The sequence below is a fragment of the Heterocephalus glaber genome, unplaced genomic scaffold (genome assembly GCF_053883595.1).
Source record: "Heterocephalus glaber isolate CG9 unplaced genomic scaffold, H.glaber_assembly_v1.0 deba00001773, whole genome shotgun sequence".
NCBI classification, from domain to species: domain Eukaryota; kingdom Metazoa; phylum Chordata; class Mammalia; order Rodentia; family Bathyergidae; genus Heterocephalus; species Heterocephalus glaber.
The window spans coordinates 8,737,303-8,759,399 of record NW_028258463.1 but is presented as its reverse complement, the minus strand read 5'-3'; the positions used below and the strand labels follow the sequence as shown (position 1 = coordinate 8,759,399).

Here is a 22,097-nt window from a genome sequence, read left to right as displayed (position 1 = left end):
CGGCCCAGGCCCAGAGCATAGTCAGGGTTTGATAAATGCAAACTGCACGGATCACTTTTTGGATGGTCACTCTCATACTCAGACACACTCACACCCAGATGTGCAGGCACCGGGACACATGTGCACAAGACAGTGACACACACATTCATAGGGCTCCTGGCCCCGATTCCCACATCCCCCTGAGGCCCCATGAGGCTGCTCCCAGCAGGCAAAGAGCAGGGCAAAGGTGCCAGGCTGGCAGAGCCCTGCCCAGCAGGAGGGCTGGTGCCCGCCTCAGGGACGCCGAGGGACGGACGTCTTTCCTCATGGTGGGAAATAAGCACTTGTACAAAAGTGTAAGCCCAGAGGCAGCCACAAAGTAAACCAGGGCCATGGCCCAGCAACCGCAGGTGACCTGGGACAGGGACAGGGCCACTGTGGAGCCTTTCCACTCCTTCCCTCCACCCCGCTGGTCTCTGGGCCTGTCAGGACCCCACCCCACCCCACCCTCCCAGCCCTGGGAAAGTCTGGATGCCTCCTGGGAGCAGGGGTTCCTGGTTCCACGTAGCCTTCAGTGTCCCTGAGGGCGTGGCCTGGGCCTTCCTCCAGGTGAAAGCCTGCTCCAGGCTATGGCCTCTGTTTCCCTCACTGCACCACCAGCTCCCAAACGATAGCTGTTGGGATTTTCAGAAATGGATTTGCCCTATGTGCCTGCCTTGTCCAGGGCAAGCGCTCAAAAATCCTGGATGGCAATTGGGGTGTAGTGGTGCTTGTACCTTTAGCACTTGGGAGGCTGAGGCAGGAGGATCACCACAAGTTTATAGCTAGCCTAGGCTACACAGTGAGTTCAAAGTCAGCCTGAACTACATAGAGAGATTTGTCTCAAAAACAAACAAAAAGGCCAGGCATGGTGGCACACGCCTGTGATCCCAGCACTCAGGAGGCTGAGGCAGGAATATTGCCATGAGTTCAAGGCCAGCCTGGGCTACACAATTCTGATAACATGTTCCAACATGGATGAGCCCTGAAGACATCAGGCTAATAAAATAACCCAAAAGGACAAATACAGTATTGCTCCCCTTATGGAAGAGGCACTTATATTCAGGAGATGGGAACAGAACAGCATTAACCAGGTCCTGGGGATAACGGGAATGAGGACTTACTATTTAATGGCTTCAGAATTTCAGCTTGGGAAGGTGGATGGTGGTGAGGTTTGTACAACGGGAATATATTTATGCCACTGAACCATACAGTTAAAAACGGTTCAAACGAGAAATTTTACATCTATTTTCCCACAGTTAAAAAAAATTGGCAGAGGGGCTGGGGACTTAGCTCAGTGGTTCCACCGCCTGCTGCACAAGCACAAGGACCGGAGTTTGATCCCCGGTACCAAAAAAAAAAAAAAAAAAATTGTCAGAGTCAGAATTCAAACGCAAAAAAAAAAAAGTTTAAAGCTGAAAAAAGATGGAACAAATGACACCTGGAATTCCCCGGCCCGCGGGTCCTGTCCCTCCACTACTCAGCCCGCACTGCTGGGAGCCCGCACCTGCTGGGAGCCCGCACTGTCACCTCTGGGGTCCCGGAGTCCCTACCGTCCCTCAGAGCTGGATGGTGGAAGCCCACACTCCTCCAAGCCCAGCCCCTGCCAGGTGGCTCGGGTGGGGTTCCCGCCTGAGACCGGCCTGAGACCCACCGAGCGCACACACGTCTCTTCCAATTCCACCACTTGCAGCCCCCTGCGACACACACACACACACACACACACACACACACAGGGCGTGCCCTGCCCTCACACACTCCAAGGACCCTTCCCACACTGCAGGGAACAGTCTGTTTGCCAGCCGGGCCGGGAGGCCTGGGACAGCAGCGCCCCCTGCTGGCCAGCCTGGCACACCTGCTGCCCGATGTCCCTTACATCCCAGGGGACAGGGCGACCTCAGGGCCTGGCCCCTCTCCCGGACCCCACCGCCTTCTCCAGGCCCCTCGGCCCTAGCCACGCCCCGGGATCTCCCCCTCCTCATCTCCCACGGAGAAGAAGGGGCCCGGCACAGGGGCAGAACTGTGGGAGCCTGAGGTCTCCCGTCGGTCCAGGAATACAGGAGAGAGGCCAAAGCCCCTGTTAGACCAGACCAAAGCAAGGGCGCTCACTCTTGGGGGTAAGTAAGAGAATGTCACAAAGTCTCTTCCCAAACTGTCCAACCTGCCACATCCTGGACAGCTCGGCTCTGGGGCGATGGGAACTCCGGGCGTCTATTAGCCTCCGGCCGCACCTCCTTTTCCGACCCTCACACCGGACCCGCCCTTGGAGGCCACGCCCCCCGCGGGTCTCAGCAGATCCCTGACCCCCCACTCCCTGCGGGGAGGGGCTCCGGGCCCCACCCTGAAACCGCCCAACCGCTGGGCCCGGCGCCGTGCAGAGGCAGCTGGGGGTCGGGGGCTCTGCAGGCACACAGCCTCCCCATGCTTCTCGGCTGGGCTCCCCCAGTCTGTCGGGCCCACACTTGGGACAGGGTGACAGCCACGAGACTTGTGGAGCACTTGTTTCTGCCCAGCCTGGTGCTAGCAGTGCTCGGCTCACCCGCAGGGGCAGGGAGGAGTTGGGGTCCAGGCTGGCCAGAGGGACCACTGTCCCGGCACTGCGATGGGAAGGCCACACAGGCTGCACACCCTGCTCTGCTCCTTCTGGCGATGTGACCTCAAGGTTGTCACTAAAGGTTACACAGGTTTCTTTTATTTGCTGAGCTATTGGCAGCAAAGTTTTGGGGAATGAATTCTAGACACCAATAAATGGGAGGTGTCGTGGCCCTACCCTGCATCCAACTAGCGGGGTGACTCTGCCTCCCCAGTCAGTATCTCCCAAATCCGCCCGCTTTGTGTCTGCCACCCTGCTCCAAGCTGCTGTCACCCCTGGTCCCAGACAGTCCTGAATGATTGCTGTAATGTGATGCCCACCAGGCCCTGTAGGACACCCACTGCACCTTCCTCCTCTGGGTTCCCCTGGCCTCCTTCCAGTGCCAGGGCCTTTGCACATGCTGTTTCAGGAATGCTGGTTTCTCTTCCCCAACTTCCCTGCTCAGCCTCGAGTGCTCAGAAAAAATGTCACTTCCTGGGAGCCTGGACCACAGCTGCTTTGCTGGGGGCTCAACACAGTTTTTGAAAGTGGAGGGATGAATGAGCCCCTCAGCAGAGTCCAGGGTGGCTACCCCACACCCCAGCAAGGCCCTCTGGGACAGGGCTGCTTCAGCTTTGTACCCACCCCTTCCTCAGTGGGACCCATGTGCAGAAGTGGGGTGCTGGACTAAGGGAAGGGTTGCAGGGGAGAGAAGCTGCTTCCTCCCTGTCTGCAGCTCGGTGCCCACCCCTGCTGGCCTCGCCAAGGGCGTGAAGCGTGCCAGGCCCTGGTCCACTGCTCTCCCTGGGGTGTGGCACTTGTCTGTTCCTCCTTATGGCCGTACTGGGGGTTGAACCCAGCCCTGTGCATTGAGCTGCATCCCCAGCCCTTAAAAAAAAAGGTTTTGTTTGAGACGCAGTCTCACTAAATCACTTCCGTGCCCAGGCTGGGCTCCAACTTGGGCCCTGCCTGCCTCAGCCGCCTAGAGTCCCCTGTCCCCTACTTGCCCATCCTCCAGCTCTCAGCAGGACAGTTTCTGAACTGCTTCTCTTCACCCCGGCCAGCCTCAGCTCCCAGGGATTCAAGCCCGGAGGTGTCTTCCTGTCTGCTAGATGTGGCCTCCTCCTCACCAGTTTCTCCCTCTGGGCCAGGCCTGAAGGAACCCTGCCCTGGGGCTCAGTTTCCCTTTTGCACAGGGCCTTGGCCAGGCAGCTCAGACATCAGATTTCTAGAGACTGGCCCAGAGTACCAAGTTGGGAGAGGAGGCTGAGAGAGGAGCATAAAGAGGAAAGGACAGACAGAGGGGAGAGGAGGGAAGATTGGGCCAGACAGACAGAGAAACGCCAAGTATGCGAAGTACGCCAGGCCATGAGCTATGAATAGTGTGGCCAGCTGGGCCCTGAGCTTGCAGCCCCCACCCCACGCTCCTCAGGCCGGAGGGGCCGAGAGCCTGACACTGGGCTGGGGAGGCACTTCCGGGACAGGCAGTGTGGTGGGGTTAGGGGTGTGATCATGCAAATGAAATCCAAATAGAATACAGCAGGTATCTCTAATTGGTAGATCCCTGCCCAGCTGGGAACAAGAGCCAAATAAAAGGCAGTGGCAGCCACCACGCAGGGCCATGGCCCACAACCTGCTGCAGGTACAATTCCCAAGCCTGGCAGGAATCCCAGTGACACGGCTTCTGGAGGCCTGGCATCCTCCGTTGCCAGCGCCCTGGGGTGGGCAGAGGGGCAGGACACTTGAGAAAGAACAGTCCAGGAGTCCAAGGTTCAGGCCTTGACTGTGTGACCCTTTTCCTCTCTGGGCTTCAGTCTCCTCAGCTGTGAAAAGGACCTGTGAGGGCTCAGGGTTGGGTGCCTAGTACACAAGAGCTGCTCAGCAAGTCTTAGTTCAGCCATCTACAGAGGATTTTCAAAAATTAAGCAGGTGGGATGGCACACGCCTGGAATCACAGCGCTCTGGGAAGCTGAGGCTGGAGGATTGCAAATTTGGCCAATTTTTGGAGACTGTCTCACTATGAATTCCAGGCTGGCCTTTAACACATTATGTAGCCCAGGGTGGCATCGAACCCGAGGCGATCCTCCTGCCTCAGCCTCGACTTTTGGGGCTGACTTATGGGGCGGTAGGAAAAGCCAAGCCCTTGAGGCCGGGGCCGTGTGTCATTCACCAGGTTCAGGAGCCAGACAGCACCGGGACATGGAGACCATGCAGTAAGGGCTCCTCAAGGAACACAGGCTGCTTTTAACCTGGCCACTGTCTGATTTTCCATAGGCACTGAGCCTCCTCTGCTGCCCCAAGGCTGGGCCCAGACAGCCTCTCCTTGAGGCAGGGTGGCTCTTAGCAACTCAGGCCTTGTCCTGGGGTCCCCGCTTCCGGCCTCCCGCCCTCCTCTCTTGCAGCAGGTGCAGCAGGGTAGGGCACCCAGGCTGGCTCATTAATGCCGATGAGGGCCCAGCCCCGAAGATTCCAGTGGGAGACACAGGCAGCACCACCCTGGCCCTGGGTGCCTTCCTCCCTCCGGAAGAGCCCAAGAGCAGAGCACCCCCTAAGGACGTGACGCACACCTTGGGAGGAATGTGTTACCAGGTGAGTTCACCCCCGTGTGAATGTCAAGTGCACTTACACAAACCAAGACAGCTGTGACGCCTGTGCAGTGTGACCTCGGGACCACACGCAGTGGGGAGCTGTACAGAGGGACCCCTGAAGCCAGGCAAGATGGAGGAGGAGACAGGAAGTAGGTGACAGTGCCAGGGTGAACAAGGTCCTCACCTGGGAGGGCCGAGGCTCCCCTGTCCACTACTCAGTCCCTAACTGGAGTCCTCCTTCCTCCTCCAGCCCTGGGAACCCTGCCAACAGAAACCCACTCTGGGAGGCTGAGGCAGGAGGATCACAAGTTCAGGTCCCTCCTGAACAACGTAGCAACTTAGTGAGACCCTGTCTCAAAATAAAAAATAAAAAGGGCTGGGATGCAGTCATCAGAGCAAAGGCCCTAGTTACCATCCCAGTACAGAAAACAAAAGCAAACAACAAAAAATGCCTCCTTCCTCTCCCTCTCTGCACTCAGAGGCAGAGGCGGAGGACTTTCACCTGGCTGGCACTGCCTCCTTGTCCCCCACCCTTCTCCAACCCGTTGGCCTGTTCCTTCTCTAGGCTTCAGGTTCCCCTGGGAACACACGGGGAGGCAGGCAGGGCCAGCCTCCAGTATTCCTCCAGCTGAAAGGTATGGAGATGCGCCCTTTCCGGCTGGCTTTCCTCCCTCTGGTCCTGCGGTGCCACCCAAGGCTGTGGGGGCACTGGGTCCTTTCAAGCAGATCTCACACCAGGGGAGGAAATTAGCAAGGACAAAGCTGCTGCTGGCTGAGGACTTGGATCCAGACAGAAATCTCACCAGAGGCTGGCAGGAGCCGGCCTGGGGCCAGGACAAACTCCCTTCGGTGCAGGACCCCTGCTTGGCACGGGGACCCCAGTGGGTGTCCTTCCACACAGCCGCCGCATTCCTCGGCCCCGAGTCCTGCAGGCCAGCACCCCACCGAGGCCAGCGCGGGTCACTGTCACCAACCCCTGCCTCTCCCACCCGGCTCTCGTCCCAGGGACTCAGGCCGCGCTTTGAAAGGGTCACTTCAAAGAGGACCTGCCTGCCTCGGGCCCGCCAGACCCAGGGCCAGCTCCTCGGCCAGATTCCCGGTGGCCGGGGACAAAGGCCCCACTGTTCCCCCGACCCACGGACGCGCCCCCAAACACACTGGGCATAGGAAGGCTTTCTTTCCCCAGTTCCGCTCCTTCTAGGCCGGGCTCCTGGCCACCAGGAGAGGCTGGGTGGGGGTGCAGCAAAGCCCTTGTTTCCCCAGCTACCACCTCACACCCAAAGCCCAGGGGCATCCGGATGTCGAGGGGCCTGGGCCTGCAGGGGCTCTCGCAGCCCCTCTCCAGGCAGCCTCTCAGACTCCCTGTGTCCAGAGGAGACGACCTGGGAGGTTCCTAGCCCTGGATGGCAGGAGCCACGAGACAGTCTCCAAGGCCGTTCACGCGGGGCTGATGCCACAGCAGCTCTCCTGGGGATTCCTGGCCTGGCCTTTCATCCTGCACCTGGATTCTCTCTAGTCCACATAATTGTCCAGGCTTGCCCACGCCCGCTGATGGAGGCCTCATCACCTGCAGGGGCAGTTCATTTCCTTTCTGGATTCCTCTAATCCAGAGCATTGCATGCTTTCTGTCTTGCTTTGTTTGAAACAGAGTCTCACTATGTAGTCCAGGCTGGCCTTGAACTCACTATGTAGCCTAGGCTGGCCTCACACATGCAAAGATGCTCCTGCCTCAGCCTTCCAGAATACTGGAGTTACAGACCTGTGCTGCCATGCCCAGCTAAGTGTTGCTTTTTACTAAGCCAAAAGTGTGTTCTTGCTTCTTTCTTTTTTTTTTTTGTTCTTGCTTCTTTACATTGATGGTTATTGTTTGTTTAATGATAGCTGCTATCAATAGTTGAATTTACCAAATGCTAGTCACTGTTACCTGTGTTACCTCATTGGCTCCTCTCAGTAATTTGAGGCATTGCTGGGTGTGGTGGCGCACCCATATAACTGAGCACTTGGGAGGCTGAGGCAGGAGAATCACTGTGAGTTTGAGGCCACCCTGCACTACATAGTGAGTTTGAGGCCAGCCTGAACTAATATCAAGACCCTGTCTCAAAAAAATTTTTTTTGAGGGCTGGGGATTTAGCTCAGTGGTACCACCACCTACCTTGCAAGCACAAGGTCCTGAGTTTGATCCCCAGTACCCACCCCAAACAAAATTTTTTGAGGGATTATTTCAGGAATTAAAAAAAAAATTGAGCCTAAAAACTGGGTGTGGTGGTGAACACCTCTAATCCCAGCTACTTGGAAAGCTGAGGCAGGAGGATTTCAAGGTCAAGGTAACTTAGCAGGACCTCATCTCAAAATAGAATTAGAAAAAAGTCAAGACTGTTGCTCAGTGGGATAGCACTTGCCTAGAATGCTTGAGGCCATGAGTTCCATCTCCAGCATTGCCAAAAACAAAACAAAACAAACAAACAAAACAGAAAAGAAGAAAGAAGAGTGGAACTAAAACAAGTGCATTGGTTAAGAGCCCCGCAGGGCAGAAGGGTAGGGTTGAAACCTGAACCTCACCTCGTGGGTTGGTCCTTCCCCCGATAGCCTGTTTGTGTCACAGGGGGACTGAGTCACCCTGCCGCCATTTGGTCCCCGTCAACAGTGGCTCGGAGTGTCCAGAAGGCAAGCTGAGACCACTGGGAAGAGGTTAGCACCCAGGACTGGGGCTGCCCAGGGCCCAAGGTTTGGGGTGAAGCTGGCCAGAGACCACCCCTTCCTGAGAGGCGGAGAACTAACGCCAAGCACCAGGAGGCTCAGTGGCGAAGTGCTGGTCTGGGCTTCATCCCCAGCACCAGTCAATCAGTCGTCAGCTGACTCAGAGTGGACTCAGGCCTCCCACTGAGCTGGACACCTCAGGCCAGAAAGCTGAAGAGGGACAGGGCTCTGTGATACCACTCCTCAGCACCAGAAGCCAGAGACTGGGGGAGCCCCAGGGACCTGTGCAAGTCCTGAGGGCACAAGTGTCGGGGTGGGGAAGCGAGCTCCCCTCCCTCTCTAGGACTGGCACAGGCACTTGGTGCAGAACACAGGGAAGCACCTTGAGGTGTCGTCCCAAGACCCCCACCCACCTCCTACCAAAGAATTTGGTTAGAGACTCACACACACACACACACACACACACACACACACACACACATACACACACACACACTGTCCTACCACTCGTGAGTTCAGTCAATCAGTCAACAAACATCCTGTGAATGCTGGCTGGCTGCCAGGCTTTGGGGATTACAATACAAATGTGACACCTTTGGGGCCGCTTGGAATGAGGTTAGGAGCACAGTCAACTTCTCAGCTCTGCCACTTGTTTTGTGAACTTCGGAAGCCACCTAATCTCTGTGGCGGTTTCTTCATCTGCCAAACAAAATGCCAACAGTGTACCTACTCAAGGGAAGCGCTGTGGACACAGCTGCTACTGCGGTTGCTTTTCCTGCCCTCCGATACCTCCAGTCTGCGGGGGAGACGGCAGCGTGGACGGCAGTCCCTGTGCCCGGGAGGGGTGGGCAGGCAGAGACTCCTCCGCGCCAGGCGCTGGGGACTCGGAGAAGAACAGGGCGCATTGTCCTCACACCCCTGCCCCTCAGGGCCCTGTCCCAAGACCCAGCTGCGAGGCGGCCTGGGCAGAGCCAGGAGGGGTCCGGCAGGGGGCAAGGTGCTGCCCCTTCGGTCCTGAGCCCCACAGGTGGTGCAGACACCCCACACCCCACACCCACAAGGGCTTTGCACTCGGCCCAGTCCAGGCCCAGGGAGCAGAGGGAGGAGAAGCTGCCTGGTGCAGACTGGCACTGCCCTGCCGATGAGCTGGCACTGTCCCACAAGCAACGGAGCTTGGATGTGAAGGGGTGGGCTGCCCGGGGAAGGCACCGCCAGCTCCCGCTGGTCCTATTCAGGGCACTCTCTGGGGACACAGTGAGAGGACAATTAAAACCAGGCTTTGTCCAAACCCCTGACCAAGCCAATATCTCACCTTTGAGCCCTGCAGCAGGCGGGGCCACAGCCCCAGGAGAGGGTGGCCGGAGGGATAAGTGAGCAATACCCCTCCAGTGGCCACGGGGGACCTGCCACCTCTGAGGACAAGCAGAAAAAGTAGAAAGACAAGCCACCAAGCCAAGCATGGTGGTGCATGCCTGTCATCCCAGCACTTGCGAGGCTGAGGCAGGAAGATTGCCACAAATTCAAGACCAGCCTGGGCTACATAGCAAGACCTCATCTCAAAACAACCAAACAAATGACCAAGCTCCAACCCAATACAAGATGGCTTGATCTGGGGCTGTATCCTGAGAAGCCAGATAGCAAGGCAGAGCAGACGGAGCCAAGGGCCGTTTGATTTTGGCCAGGCCACCAGCTCTCTGCGCCTCAGTGTCCTCGCCCGCAAAACAGGGACAATAATGGCGTCCACCTCGTGGTGGCACTGTGAGGACTGAATGAGGTGATCTATAATCCTGGCCCAGAGTAACCGCTATCTCTGTCTTAGTGATCAGCTGTACTGTGAAAGCAAAGTCCCTGTCCTTCCACACCTACACTTTCTCCAGGCACCGAGCTTGTGCTCATTTGCATACATTGGCAGGCTGGGAGACTGATTTCTGCTCTGGGGTCAGACATCACAGGAACGCCCCTGGCTGGCCCACTGCTGCACGACAGAGTCCTGCACAAGGCCCCAGGCCAGCCTGGGATGCTGCAGTTGGCAGGCCTCTCCCTGGAAGTTCTCCCGGATGTCCTCCTGCTGCAATTCATCCCAGCCTCTTGCTTTGCAGTCCTTCTAAGAATCCTTGCGATGAGGGGAGGAACCTGGGGCACACTCATGCACGTCCTGGCCCATCACCAGCACCTCCCGGCCCCACTCCCTTCATGCAAGAAAGCGTGAGTACAGGACTGGCTTGAGGAGGGGGACACAGAAGGCACCCACCCAGGGTGTCCACGTGCAGGGCCTGTACCCCAGGTCCCTTTGCGTGAGCCTGTCCTGTGCCACCTTCCTTATAACTTCCCCCCCAAACTCCATGGAGGGCCTGACTACCATCAGGAGGCCCAGGCCAGAGCCTGGGCAGTGTCACTATGGCATGCTGAGCCAGGTGTGGTGGCACATGCCTGCCATCCCACCCACCTGGGAAGCTGAGGGAGGAGGATCACAATTTTGAGGCCAGCCTGGGCAACTAACTGAGCAAGAGCCTATCTCAGAATAAAATATAAAAATAGACTGAGGGTGTAGCTCAGTGGTTGAGCTCTGGCCTGCATGCAGGAAGTCTGGGTTCAACATTCTGTTGAACCAATGTTTAAAAATAATCAAATAGGGACCCAACACCTACCCTGCCCATTCTCGGAGAGTTTTGAGACCCTCAAATCCAGCACTGAGTGTAGGGAATCTACTGATCACACCGTTCCCAAGAAGGTGGGCCTGGACACAGGACCTTAGAGCTCCTGCCACCTTGGGGCGGACCCAGTCATACCTCGGGCAAGGGAAGACCCAGCCAGCCAGGGGCTCTGGGCCTGGCTGAGTTTGCAATGACCGGTTATATAATGGTGATTCGCCTTGCATGCCGATGAGCACCTCTGCCCGGCCACTTGTGAGGCAGGCTGCTGCCCTGGCAGAGGGGCAGGAGGATGAGATCAAAAAGCAGCCACCCCCAGAGATGAAGTGTTGCTGGAGGAGGGGGAATCTGAGGGACTCATGCTTAATGACCGGCACCCCCACCCCCTGTCCATCCTGAATTTCAAGTTCATAATTAGGAAACACTGTGGCAGAAGGGAGGGGGAGAGGCAGAGGGAGGGAGAGAGGAGCGCAGTCAGCTCCACACACACAAACACGCACACCAGTCCAGCTCCCAGGGCACGGCGGAGGGCTGCAGAGGGGCTCCAGCTCGGGAAAGTTACCGGCCTGACAGCGCTGGGCCCTCCCGCGTGGGACGGCTCCCGGCCTGACCCAGAGGTGGGGACCGGCCCTGATGGGAGCCGGGGACTGAGAGGCCCCTGCTGGCCCCTCCCCAGCCTCAGCAGCTGGCAGATGAAAGAGCCCAAGCAAGGCAGTCAGCGCTGAGTAATGCCCCTGGCACCCCGCGCTCGGACCCACCCACGGTCAGGCGAGGGGCGGAGGAAGAGCGGCCGCCGGTGGGGGTGTGGGGGACCCCGGGCTGATCCTGGGGGGTGAGGCGGGCCAGGACCCCGGCTGAGCTCTCCCGCCCCTCCAGCGGTGCCGGGGCCTCCCCAGCGGGAAACGCCAGCTCGCGGAGGAAGCGGCGGGCGCCCCGCCTGCGGCCCGGGACAAAGGCACGGGCCTCCCGGCCCCTGCCCGCAGCGGGCCTGGCACCGCCCGGTCGGTGGCCCGGACCCCTGACGCGCCCCTTCCCGCCCCTACCCCTGCCCGGCCCAGGACCCCCAAAGCGCTGCCCGCGCCCTGGGCCCCAGGCCGTGGCCCCCACCCTTGCGCCCGCCCGCGGCCTCACCTGGGGGGGCCGGGGCTCCGGGCGCGGCGGGATCCCGACCAGGCAGAAGGCGACTCCATTCATCGGGCGGCAGCGGCGACTCTGCGGCCAGGCCACTGCCCGGGGCGCGGGCAGGGACCCGGGGGCGGGACCGGCTCCCGCCCCTCCCACTCCCGCCCTGACTCCTCCCCCGCTCCGACGGGGCGCACCGGCAGCCTCTCCCAAGGGCGGTGGAAGCAGAACGGGGTCTACGCGGGCGGGGCGGTGGAGCCGCGAGTCTGTGCAGTGGGGGCATCTAGGGGACCCGGCCAGAGGGACGGGCATCTGGGCCCAGGAAAGGGGACACGGGGACCAGGCCCAGAGAGGGAGGGAGGAAGGGAGGCCAGGGATGGGGAGAAACTGAGGCAGACACGCAGAAACCCTGGGAGGTAGAGAAAGGCAGAAGCGAGGGGCGAGGGGAAGGAAAGGGGCCACGGCTGGGGGCGCCTGGCTCCAGAGATGAGGGCAGAATTGCTGCAGGGCATGGGGGTGCCCCTTAGTCCAGGGAAGCGGGGCCAGGACCGCGGTGCCCCCCCACAGCCGCAGGCTCCCCACTCCCACCCCTCCTGGCTTCATTCGGAGCTGGGACAGCTTCTCATCTCCCTGTCGCCAGAGGACCCCCTACAGTCTGGGGTGGACCGCTCTCCTGTCCTTCCAGGTGGCAGGCTCTTCTGCTATCTGATTCCACCTTTCTCCTTGTTACTTCCTGCCTCCTAGGCTTACCTCTTCCCCAGGCCTTCTTGCCAATTTTGCTTGTTTGGTTTTGGTTTTGGTTTTGGTTTGAGACAAGGTCTTGCTATGTAGTCCCCGCTGGCCTCGAACTCATAGCAATCTTCCTGCCTCAGCTTCCTGAGTGCTAGGATTACAGGCATGTGCCCCCACACCCAGCATTTCTTGCTGTTTTAAAGGCTCCCTTTTTCCACCCATAGACTTGAAGGAGGGGGACACCGGAAGTTGGATGGCACTTCTACCTACTGAGTGGTTCCCACAGCTGCCACCTCAACACTGATCAGCCGCAACCCTCACCCTTTGCCCTTGGTCAGAGGCAGGAACTCGGGTCCTGGTGGGAGTGCAGACACCAATTAGGCCATCCCTTGAGCCCACAGGAGATGCTGGGTGTCTGTGCATGCGTGGGTGGTTCTATGCCCCATAGTGGGGACTGAAGCTGGGGCCTTCGCAATGAGCTACATCCTCAGCCCTTTTTTATTTTTTATTTTGAGACAGTCTAGTTAAGTCACTAGGTTGCCCAGGCTAGACTTGAACTTGCAATCCTCCTGCCTCAGCCTCCCAGAGTGCTCCCACCACTATGTCCAGCTGTGATGGGGTTTTTTTGTTTTGTTTTGTTTGTTGTTGTTTTTCAGTAACAGGGATGGAACTCAGGATCTTGCACTTTCCAGCCAGGCACAGTGCCACTGAGCTAAATCCCAGGCCCCTCTGATGGGTTTTTAAGTCCTCTACTTTATTTTTAAAAAGTCCCGTTCACTTGTGTAATTATGGGAGACCGTCAATGACTCCCTTCCAGCCCCAGCCCTTTCCCTCCAGGTCACTTGGAGCCAGCGCATCCCCCACGTCTGTAAGTCCTTCCTGCTACCCAGCTGTAACCATCTATCCTGGTTCCTCCTGCTCATCTTCCACCCGGTCCTTGGGCTTGCTCCCCTCTGCCCCGTAGCTCCCAGGGTCCAAGGCCAGTCTGCACCAGGCTCAGGTCCCTTCCAGTGGAAAAAGGGCTGGGTCGGAAGGCGGAGGTTGGCATGTGACGTCCAGGCTGACTGGGTGCCCCTGGCTCACTTTTTCCAGAGCCCGATGCCCTCGGCCCCTGCAGGAGGTGCGAGAGGAAATGAGCTCACACTGACCGGCAGGCGAGTCCTACTCCACAATGTGCTCCACACCTCCCCCACTTCCCAGAAAGCGCGGGTCCCCCACCCTCTTCCTGCACCTTCACCGAACCCCCTCCCTATCCTCCTTCTCCAGCCCCTCCTTCCTGCCATGGCTCCCTGCTCCTGACTCTCACTCCCCAAGTCCTGCCTTCACCCCAAAGGAAGCTGCTTCACCCCCGTGCATTGTTTCCATGGGGTTTCCCTGGGGGGCCAACGGGCTCAATCTGGGGTGGCATGTTTCCCCCGCTCCCAGACTCCTCCTCCAGCCGTGTACCTTCCTTCCTTCCTTCACCATGCTTCTGTGGAGCCCCGATAAAGGGCAGTGGAGTGCAGGGGAGTAGGTAGGCAGGGGCTGGGGGACAAAGGAGTGGGGTGTTGCTCCTGGGATGCAGGGACAAAGCTGAGCTCCTTCCCTCGTGGGACCTGGCCTTCCCAATGATCCAGACTCTAGTGAGCTCCCTGGGGAGCCCTGGAAGGCTGGGAAGGAGAGCGGCATCACAGGAGGTCCCTGGGCCTGGGGACTCCATGGACAGGGCAGGGGCAGGCAGGGGACTGGGGACAAAGGCAGGGAGGCAAAAGAGGGCTGCTTCAGCGGTGTGTGGACAGGAAGTGTGGAAGACAGGGAGGAAACGGGCGCCGTGTGACTTGGAGTGACTGGGCCTGCTAGACATTACGTCCTAACCTGGCTTGGCAGAGACGTGCCCTGTCCCCAGGGGCACAGGGTAGAGGATGGAGACAAGAAGGGAGGTCAGCAAGCAAAGGGCAGGGAGTAACCAAGAGAGGCTCCTGGCGCTTGCTGACTACTGGGCGTGGAAGAAAGGGCCCGGAAGATGCAGAACTTCAGGGCTTGGATGTCAGGTAGTCCAGTTGCCTGGGGCGTCCCAGAAAGGGACCAATCTGGGTGCCAAGTCCTTCGTGTTATTCTAATTATGCCTCACAAAGGCGCCCGAAGTGGGTATTATTTTATTTTATGGCTAAGGAAACTAAGGCCCAGAGAAATAAACATCTTATCCAAGACCACACAGGATTTGAAGCCAGGCATTTGGGCTCTGGAGTCCCAGGCAGGGTTGCCAGGGAGCAGGGTCGGCTGCTGAAGCCCTGCCCTTCTCCCAGAGGCCAGGCCTGAGCCAGAGGCTCTGCAGGGTGTCTAGTGGCCCAAGCTCGGGGTATGGGACAGTGCCAGCCTGGGGACTGGTAGAGAGGAAGCGCACAGCCAGGAGAGTGGCCTGTGCCGGGCACAGGGGCAGCTCTGAAGGCCAACAGGTGAGTTCAGGTGGGGCCCTCGGGAGACTGGGGTGCCATTCAGGGCCCTGGGCTGACTCGAGGGGCTGCCACTGCTGAGAAGCAGGTGCCAAACAGGAAGCCCGAGGACTGAGGGGGAGGGTGGGAGAGAGGCCAGAGGCTGGAGGGGACCCCAGGCATGTCAGGGAATCCCCAGCCACAGCCGGTGTCACCATCAGGCTCGGCCCCCGAGCTGGCGAGGGTTGACTGTGTCCACAAAAGATCACTGAGAGTCAGAAGAAAGACCTGCATTCAACTCGCCATCCTGCAGGTGGGTGGCTGCCTGACTTTGAGGACAAGAACATGCGTCCTTGGAACCTGTTTTTAAACAACAGAGATGCTCCTGCCTCAGCTTATGATGGTTTTGCACGTGCTCCCCCAATCCATCGTAAATTCAAAATATCATACATGACCAATGCATGTAACGCACCTCACCTCTGGGATGTTGCAGATTAGCCACACTGCATGCTGCGTGTGTGGGTGCCCCCCCAATCCAAGAGGCTTGCACCCAGGCACTGGCCCAGGAAAAGTCGAAATTCAGGTGCAGTTACTTCTGAGTTCATATTGCTTTGACACCACCATGAAATGAGAAGTTGTAAACCAAACGCTCAGGAATCGGAAATCGAGGAAAATCTATAAAGTGGATTCCAGCGCCTGCCAAGGGCCATAAACCGGGCCAGGCCCAGGCCCTTGCACGGAAGGGGAACGCGCGCCCCCTGGTGGAAAAGGAAAGGCGCTCAGGACTAGGGGAGAGCAGAGACCCCTGGTTTTCAGCCCCCAGGTCCTCTGCTGTCTTCCAAAGGCAACTTCCCCTCCTCCCCAGTCTGCACCTTGAAGGCAGGTGGCATCCAGTTAAGCCAAAAGACAGTCACTGAGCCCCACTGCATGCAAACCTCCGTGGTGTGGGGTTCGGTTTGGTGAAGCAGGTGATGTGCTTGTCCTCAATGAGGTCCTATTCGGGGCAGAGCAGTGAACCCCACATAGGACAGGTGGGATGGTCCTGTGATAGTGGCACAAGTGCAGCCCTGAGGGAAATGAGAGGAAGCCCCCCCATCAAGGGGAGAGAAGGCACAAGACCTGGGGAGAGTGTCCTTCATGGCGTCAGTGGGTCCCTATGGGACCTCTAGCCTGGCACCTTCTGGCTGGCTGGCTCAGGGTGGAGCCCAGGGTGGAGGCAGGGGTTGGATAGTGCTGTCAGGACCACTATGCTTGGGGAGCCTCTGTCCAGGTTACCCATGCCCACTGTGGAAGTCCACAGTGGCTTCCAGCTCCAGTGAGCTGGAGTCCTTGGTCCTATATGAGGACCCTAATTCTTCCCGCTCCAGCCATACAGGGTCCCCAGATGCTGCCAAGCTCCCACCGTGGCTGCACCCAGGAGGGGCTCGTTCCTCTCTCCTCTTTCTCTCTGCTTCGCCCTTCGGCCAGGGAGGAGAGGAGAGGGCTGGGGAGGAGGCCTGGGAGGAAGGAAAGAGGAAGAGAAGGGGAAGGAGGCGGGGAGAGCAGCTCAGCTCCCCACCCCCGGAGCTCTGGAAACCCCCAGCAGCTGCACCTTGAGCCAGGCCGGCCACAGAGGGGAAAGGGGGGCCCAGGGCTTGGGGATTTAGCTCAGTGGTTTCACTGCCTGCTGCAAAAGCAGAAGGACCTGAGTTCGATCCCCGGTACCAAAAAACAAAAACAAAAAACATAAAAAAAGAAAGAAAGAAAAGGGGGGCCGAGGAGGGAGAAGCCCCCCAGCCCTGCACTCGACTTCAGGCCTGCTCCCCTCTTAAAAAACTGGCAGCCCAGCTGAAAGGCACACATACCAGGCCGGCACACCAGGGGCTCTGCACTGTGAAGGGATTCTTAGCTTTACCCCAGAGCTCCGGACAGGGAAACTTAAAATAGGAGTTTCTCAGTGCTGGGAAGCAGCTCGGGTTTCAGAAGCGCCCCGGCCTGAGAGTGGGCCTGTCAGGCAGGGCAGGCTGAGCGGGTGTGCTGGGCAGAGCTGCCCTAGGACGGTGAGAAAGGACCTAGCGAGCCACTGCTCAGCATAGCTGGCAGAGACCCCACAGCAGCCTGGAGAGTGGATGTCGTCCAAGGCTTCCCAGTGACATTTTTTCCTTCCAGTACTGGGGATCAAAAGCAGGGCCTCTGCACTGAGCTACATCTCCAGCCCCTCTTTTTAAATTTTTTTAAAATTTTGAGACAGGGTCTCATTAAGTTTGTAAATTGTCTAGGCTGGGCTCAAACTTGGGATCCCCCTGTCTCAGCCTCCCAGAGCTGGATAACAGGTACATGCCACCTGCCCAGTCCAGTGACTGATTTTTGCAGTTTGGGGATCAAATCCAAGGCTTTATGTGTGCTAGCTAATCACTCTGCCACTGAGTGACACCCTAAGGCTTTTTAAAGTTTAAATTAAAAATTTTAAAATAAGGGCCAGGCATGGAGGCAGATGCCTGTAATCCCAGGACTCAGGAGGCTGAGGCAGGAGGATTGCTACAAATTCTAGGCCAGCCTGGGCTCATGAAGCCAAGCCCACTGTCCTAACTGTCCCCCAGGGGAGGGGACAAGGAACAAGCCTGGCCTGGTCTGTGCTGGGGGAAGGCTGCAAAGATGACTGACGGGGGAGAGGGGTGGCTTGCAGGAGGAGCACCCAGCCTGAGCTGGGGGAGGTGGAATGAGAGCCACCCCCACACCTTGCTCCCCCTTTTTTCTTTTAACTGGGGTGAAATTCACAGAACGTAAAATGCTTTTTAAAGCCCCATGTGGCACTCATGCCTGTCATCCCAGCACTTGGAAGCCTGAGGCAGGAGGATCACCACAAGCTCGAGCCCAGCCTGGGCTCCATAGTGAGTTCAAGGCCAGCCTGGACTACACAGTGGGCCCCTGCCTTAAAAAACTACAAAAATAAATTATTCTATAATAAGCAATTCCATGGTATTTGGCAAGCTGCCCCCTGTGGTTTTTCTGGGCTCCAGTCAATAATGACAACAGCAAGCACCGAGGAATGGAGTCCCTTTCCGCCTGCCCGGCCTGGGCTCTGGGAGCTGCCACTGGCCATTTCAATTAACAACTAAGAGGCCGAACAGGCCAGGCGGGAGAGAAGGCCCCGCCCCAGCGCCTGCCCAGCGCAGGCAGGGCAGGTGAGCGGGGAGGATCGCCCGGCCCCTGACCCCATCACCGGCAACCCCTGCCCAGACCCCTCCGTCACGTCCGGGAGGGCGGGGGTCTCGGAGGCCGCAGCCCCCCAGGAGCCCGGGGCCAGAAGGGGAGGGGCGGGCAGGCTGTGCACTTAGGGGCGCGCCCCGGAGCCCAGACCCACCGCCGGCTCCGGAGAAGCCCAGGCCCTCACCCAAGCAGAGGTGTGGGTGGGAGGGCCGAGCCCAGGGGAGCCCGGCTGCCCCCGCTAGGCGCTGCCCTCCCCGCGGCCCGGCTGCGATTTGCTGAGCTGCGGGCCCACGACACCCGGCCCACACCCTCAGCGCCTGGCGACGGAGCTTTCGTGAGAGAAAGGCGGCCCCCACCTCGCGGGCTGCAGCTCTGTTTGGGACGCCGTGGAGCGAGGCCCCCGCCCACCGCGTCCTCTCACCGCCTCGAAATGGTGGCCGCGGCGGCAGTGCCGGGCGAGGGGGATCCGCCAGGGAGAAGCCCCGTGGCTGGGGGAGGGGCCGCTGCATCTGGAGGTCCCGCCCGGGGGTCTGGGGGCGCACAGCCCCCCACCGGGGTCGCCCCCGCCTGGGCTCCGAGGGCAGGGCTGGCACCTTCCCGAGCGGGGCGGGAGACAAGGAGGGGGCTCTCTCCCTCGGGGTGCGCCCTGGACGCACCTCCCTGGGTGTCTCTGGCGGGGGAGGACGCCCGCGTGTGTGCTTGTGTGCCCCGCTCCGAGTCACCCCGGCATCCCTCCCCAGAGCTCCGGCCCCGCCCAGAGCCCCGCACCCCGAGCCCTCCGCGTGCAACCCCCCACCCGGGTCGCCGCGCCCCGCTCACCTGCTCCATGCTGCGCGCTACGCGGTCCCCGCCCTCGCCGCTCCGGCCCCGGGGGGCGTAGGGCGCCGCGGCCGCTCCATGTCCCCGGCCGGGCAGCTGCACCAGCGACCGCCTGGCAGTGCGGAGCCCTGAGCCCCGCCCCGCCCGCCGGCCCCGCCCTCCGCACCCCGGGGTGGGGGCCGCGCTCGCGCGCAGCACCCGGCCCCGGGCGAGGATCGCACACTCTGTCGCTGTCGCTGTCGCCGCAGGGTGCACGCGAGCCTCCCACTCCGGGCTCCTGCCTGTCCTGGGGAGCGGACAGTGTCGCTGCGGGGAAGACCTCTCCCCAGGGAAGCCCTGTCCTCACTCCCCGGGGCGATCGCGGTCACAAGAACCCCGCCCCTCATTTTGCAGACCCCAGAGAGGGTCTTGCCCAAGGTCACCAGCAGCTGGGTGGCAGAGCTGACCTCGTGGCCCCGGGTGTCACCTCCGAGGCACATGGGCCACACCAGACACAGTGGCCCTGCCTGTGATGGCCGGGAGGGGGTGGCAGCTGACAGCTCCTTCTGTCCAGAGTCCCTCCTACGTGCAGATGTGTCCGGAGGTCCTTGCCTGGGGTGAGGAACAAGGATGGAGATTCCTGTCACCCACCCAGTGCTTCCTGCCCAAGATGTGCCAAGCAGCAGGCCCCAGACCTGTTCATCTACAAAGGCCATTTGAGCCCCAGAATCCACCTGGGAGTGGGCCTGAGGTTCCAGAACTGCCCACTCTGGCGAAGACCCAGGAGATGGCCAAAGACACCTTCCTCAGATGCAGCCCAACAGGGTGGCCTCCTGGCTGCCCCCTGCCCTGTGTCCTGCATCCCTAATGGGGCAGGGCCAGGCCAAAAGGGGCATCACGTGAACAGGCATGTGGGAGCAGCTGTGGGAGCAGAGTCCAGGGGACAGGGCTGAGTGGCACCTGCCCCAGGCCGGCCGTGGGTGGGGTGGGGCTGGAGGGCTAAGGGACCCCCCCCCAGTGTCCAGACTGGCGTGGAGGTGGTCCCAACCCTCCTCAAGGAGCCTGGCCCCTCCTTGGGCACCAGAGATGGAGGAAGAAGGGGCAGGAAGCAGAGAGGGAGAGTGTCAAACAAAGGGGGCTTTATGGCTGGGTGTGGGGGCACCCCGGGGGCATGGAGGCGGGAATGTGTCGCCTGGCAGCCCATGGGAGGCTGGAGCTGGACTCCGGGGCTCTACCATGCCATGACCCTGCCAGTATTTATTGGCAGCTTTGCCCTGGGACCGCAGCCAGGAGCCCCTAAACCCCCCATGCACTCCCCGTCCTCCCTGCCATGCCCTCTAGGTGGCCTCATGTCCCTGACTGCCACCCTAGGGCCCTGCAGGCTGCGTGGCATGGGGAGAGCTGGCTCCGGTGGGGTCACAAGGCCACAGGGTCAATGGTGGTCTTTGTTCCTGCAGACAGAGTCCATCCTGGACTGCAGAGACAGGGGACAGCGGAGTGCCAGCCCCGTCGCCTGCAGTCCTCACAGGCCTCTCCCAGGCCCTGTTGGCGCTGGGCCCTCGCTGTGGAGTCAGATAGCTGCTCTTTCCCACTGGTTGCCCTCTGGTTCTTTCAGAGCCCAGGAAGTGGAGACAAGGAGCAGGAGGTGGTGGCTGTACCCCCCACCCCCACCCCATAGAGAGCCTCTGAAATCACTGCTGGTGGGCCAGGTCTAAGTTCTGGTGCTGGGCTTTGCAAGGTCAGGGATGTTCTGCCCTCAAACCCGCTGATCTTCCTGCAAGGACTAGACTCCTACTGGCCAAAGTCATGGCAGCTGTATTGGCAAATATCCCCACAGCCCGACAACCCCGGGAAGCTTCACAAGCAGAGTTCCTGTAGAGGCAAACAGGGGCCATGCTTCCTCTCTGTCCCAGCTGTGGGTCGCATACGTGCAGCCCCTCTTCTCTGGTAGGCTCCCAACGAGCTCCTGCTCATCGGTACCTGTATGGGTCAGAATGTGCAGCAACAGCCTTGCCCTGGGTTCAAACCCCAGTGTGGAAAACTACCAAGTGCCATCAGGGAACACAGCCAAGATTCAAGTCAGAGGCATCCACACGGTCTTGGCCAGGTGTTCCCACTCTGTCCCAGAGTCCTGTCAGCCAGCAATGGTGATTGCATCTCAGGGCAGATGACAATTAAATAAGATGTGGCAGAAGGTGTGAGTCCACTGGATGTGTATGTGATCAACAAAAGTCAAGTAACTTCCCAAGGGCTGAATTAATTCATTTTCCCCCTTGTCATACGGGAGATTGAACCTGGCCACCTCTGAACTATATCCTCAGCCCTTCTTATTTTTACTTTATTTTTATTTTGAGACTTTATTTTTTATTTTGCCTCGATAAATTGCCCAAGTTGGGCTGGAACTTGGGATCCTCCTGCCTCAGCCTCCCGAGTAGCCAGGATTACAGGTGTGTGACACTGCTCTTGGCTTATCCTATGATGATTATTATTGGCTTTAGCTCATCTGGTGACAATTTCTGACCTTGTCACCCACCTTGGGAGGCCACACCCTGATCACAACCAGGTGTTTCTTGGGGGGTGCAGGAAGCTGAAGGGCAGTCTGTGGCCTGGTTTTCATGCCCGCCTTACAGCCATCTTGCCTCCACTTGGGGAGCCCAGGGTGCCAGGGCTGGGAAGCGAGGAAGGAGGTGACATCCTCAGGAGGCAGTGGAGGAGGGAAGGGGCGGTGGCCCGGCTTCTGCACCTGCTGCTGAGAACAAAGCCAACCATGATGCAATCCTGGCCCGAGCTGGGGTTGGGGCTGCCCGCCTGTCCGAGGGAGGGAAAGGGGTGCCAGGTGGTGAGCAGTGGGCAGCAGAGTGGACACAGGAACCCATGGAGATGATCCTGGGCTCCCAGCCCAGCATGGGGCTCCGGCACCCCAGGGCGCTTGCCAGGGCAGAGGCCCCCCGTGGTCACAGCCGCCTCTGCAGCAGGCGTGTGCTTTGATGGAACAGGGACACCAGGGCAGCCTCCTCGTGGGGCTCCCAGGGGATGAGAGACCCAGACGAGCGGTCTCCCTGGCCTTCTGCAGCCCAGCCCCCTCACCTTTCCTGGAGCCCAAAGGGCAGAACCCCAGGAGGAGGTGGGAGGGAACTCGGGGGACCCGACCCGGTGCCTGCCCAGAAGTCTGTATTTACAGGACCGAGTGGACCCCAGGCCAGGCCCCAGCACCTCCCGCCAGCTGTCATCAAGCCGGTGAGTGGGTGGGGGGCATGAGAGTGGCACCCACCACCCCCGGGGATCCCAAGAACAAAGGCCTCCCTCTTGCCCACCACCT

The 22,097-nt window shown here is 59.6% G+C and overlaps 1 protein-coding gene across 2 annotated transcripts in view; it reads right to left on the bottom strand.

The window, feature by feature from the left end:
• Arhgap23 (Rho GTPase activating protein 23) overlaps positions 1-18,883 on the bottom strand; it is a 61,534-nt gene extending 42,651 nt beyond the window's left edge. Inside the window, exon 1 of one of the 2 annotated variants that reach the window (XM_013077634.3) lies at positions 18,800-18,883. In XM_013077634.3, the coding sequence (XP_012933088.2) occupies positions 18,800-18,808 (9 nt within the window). In that variant the 5' untranslated portion in view covers positions 18,809-18,883. Of the gene's footprint in view, positions 1-11,657; positions 11,788-18,799 lie in introns of those variants that run through there. The other variant, XM_013077633.3, reaches the window with a different exon arrangement.
• Positions 18,884-22,097: the final 3,214 nt, after the last annotated feature.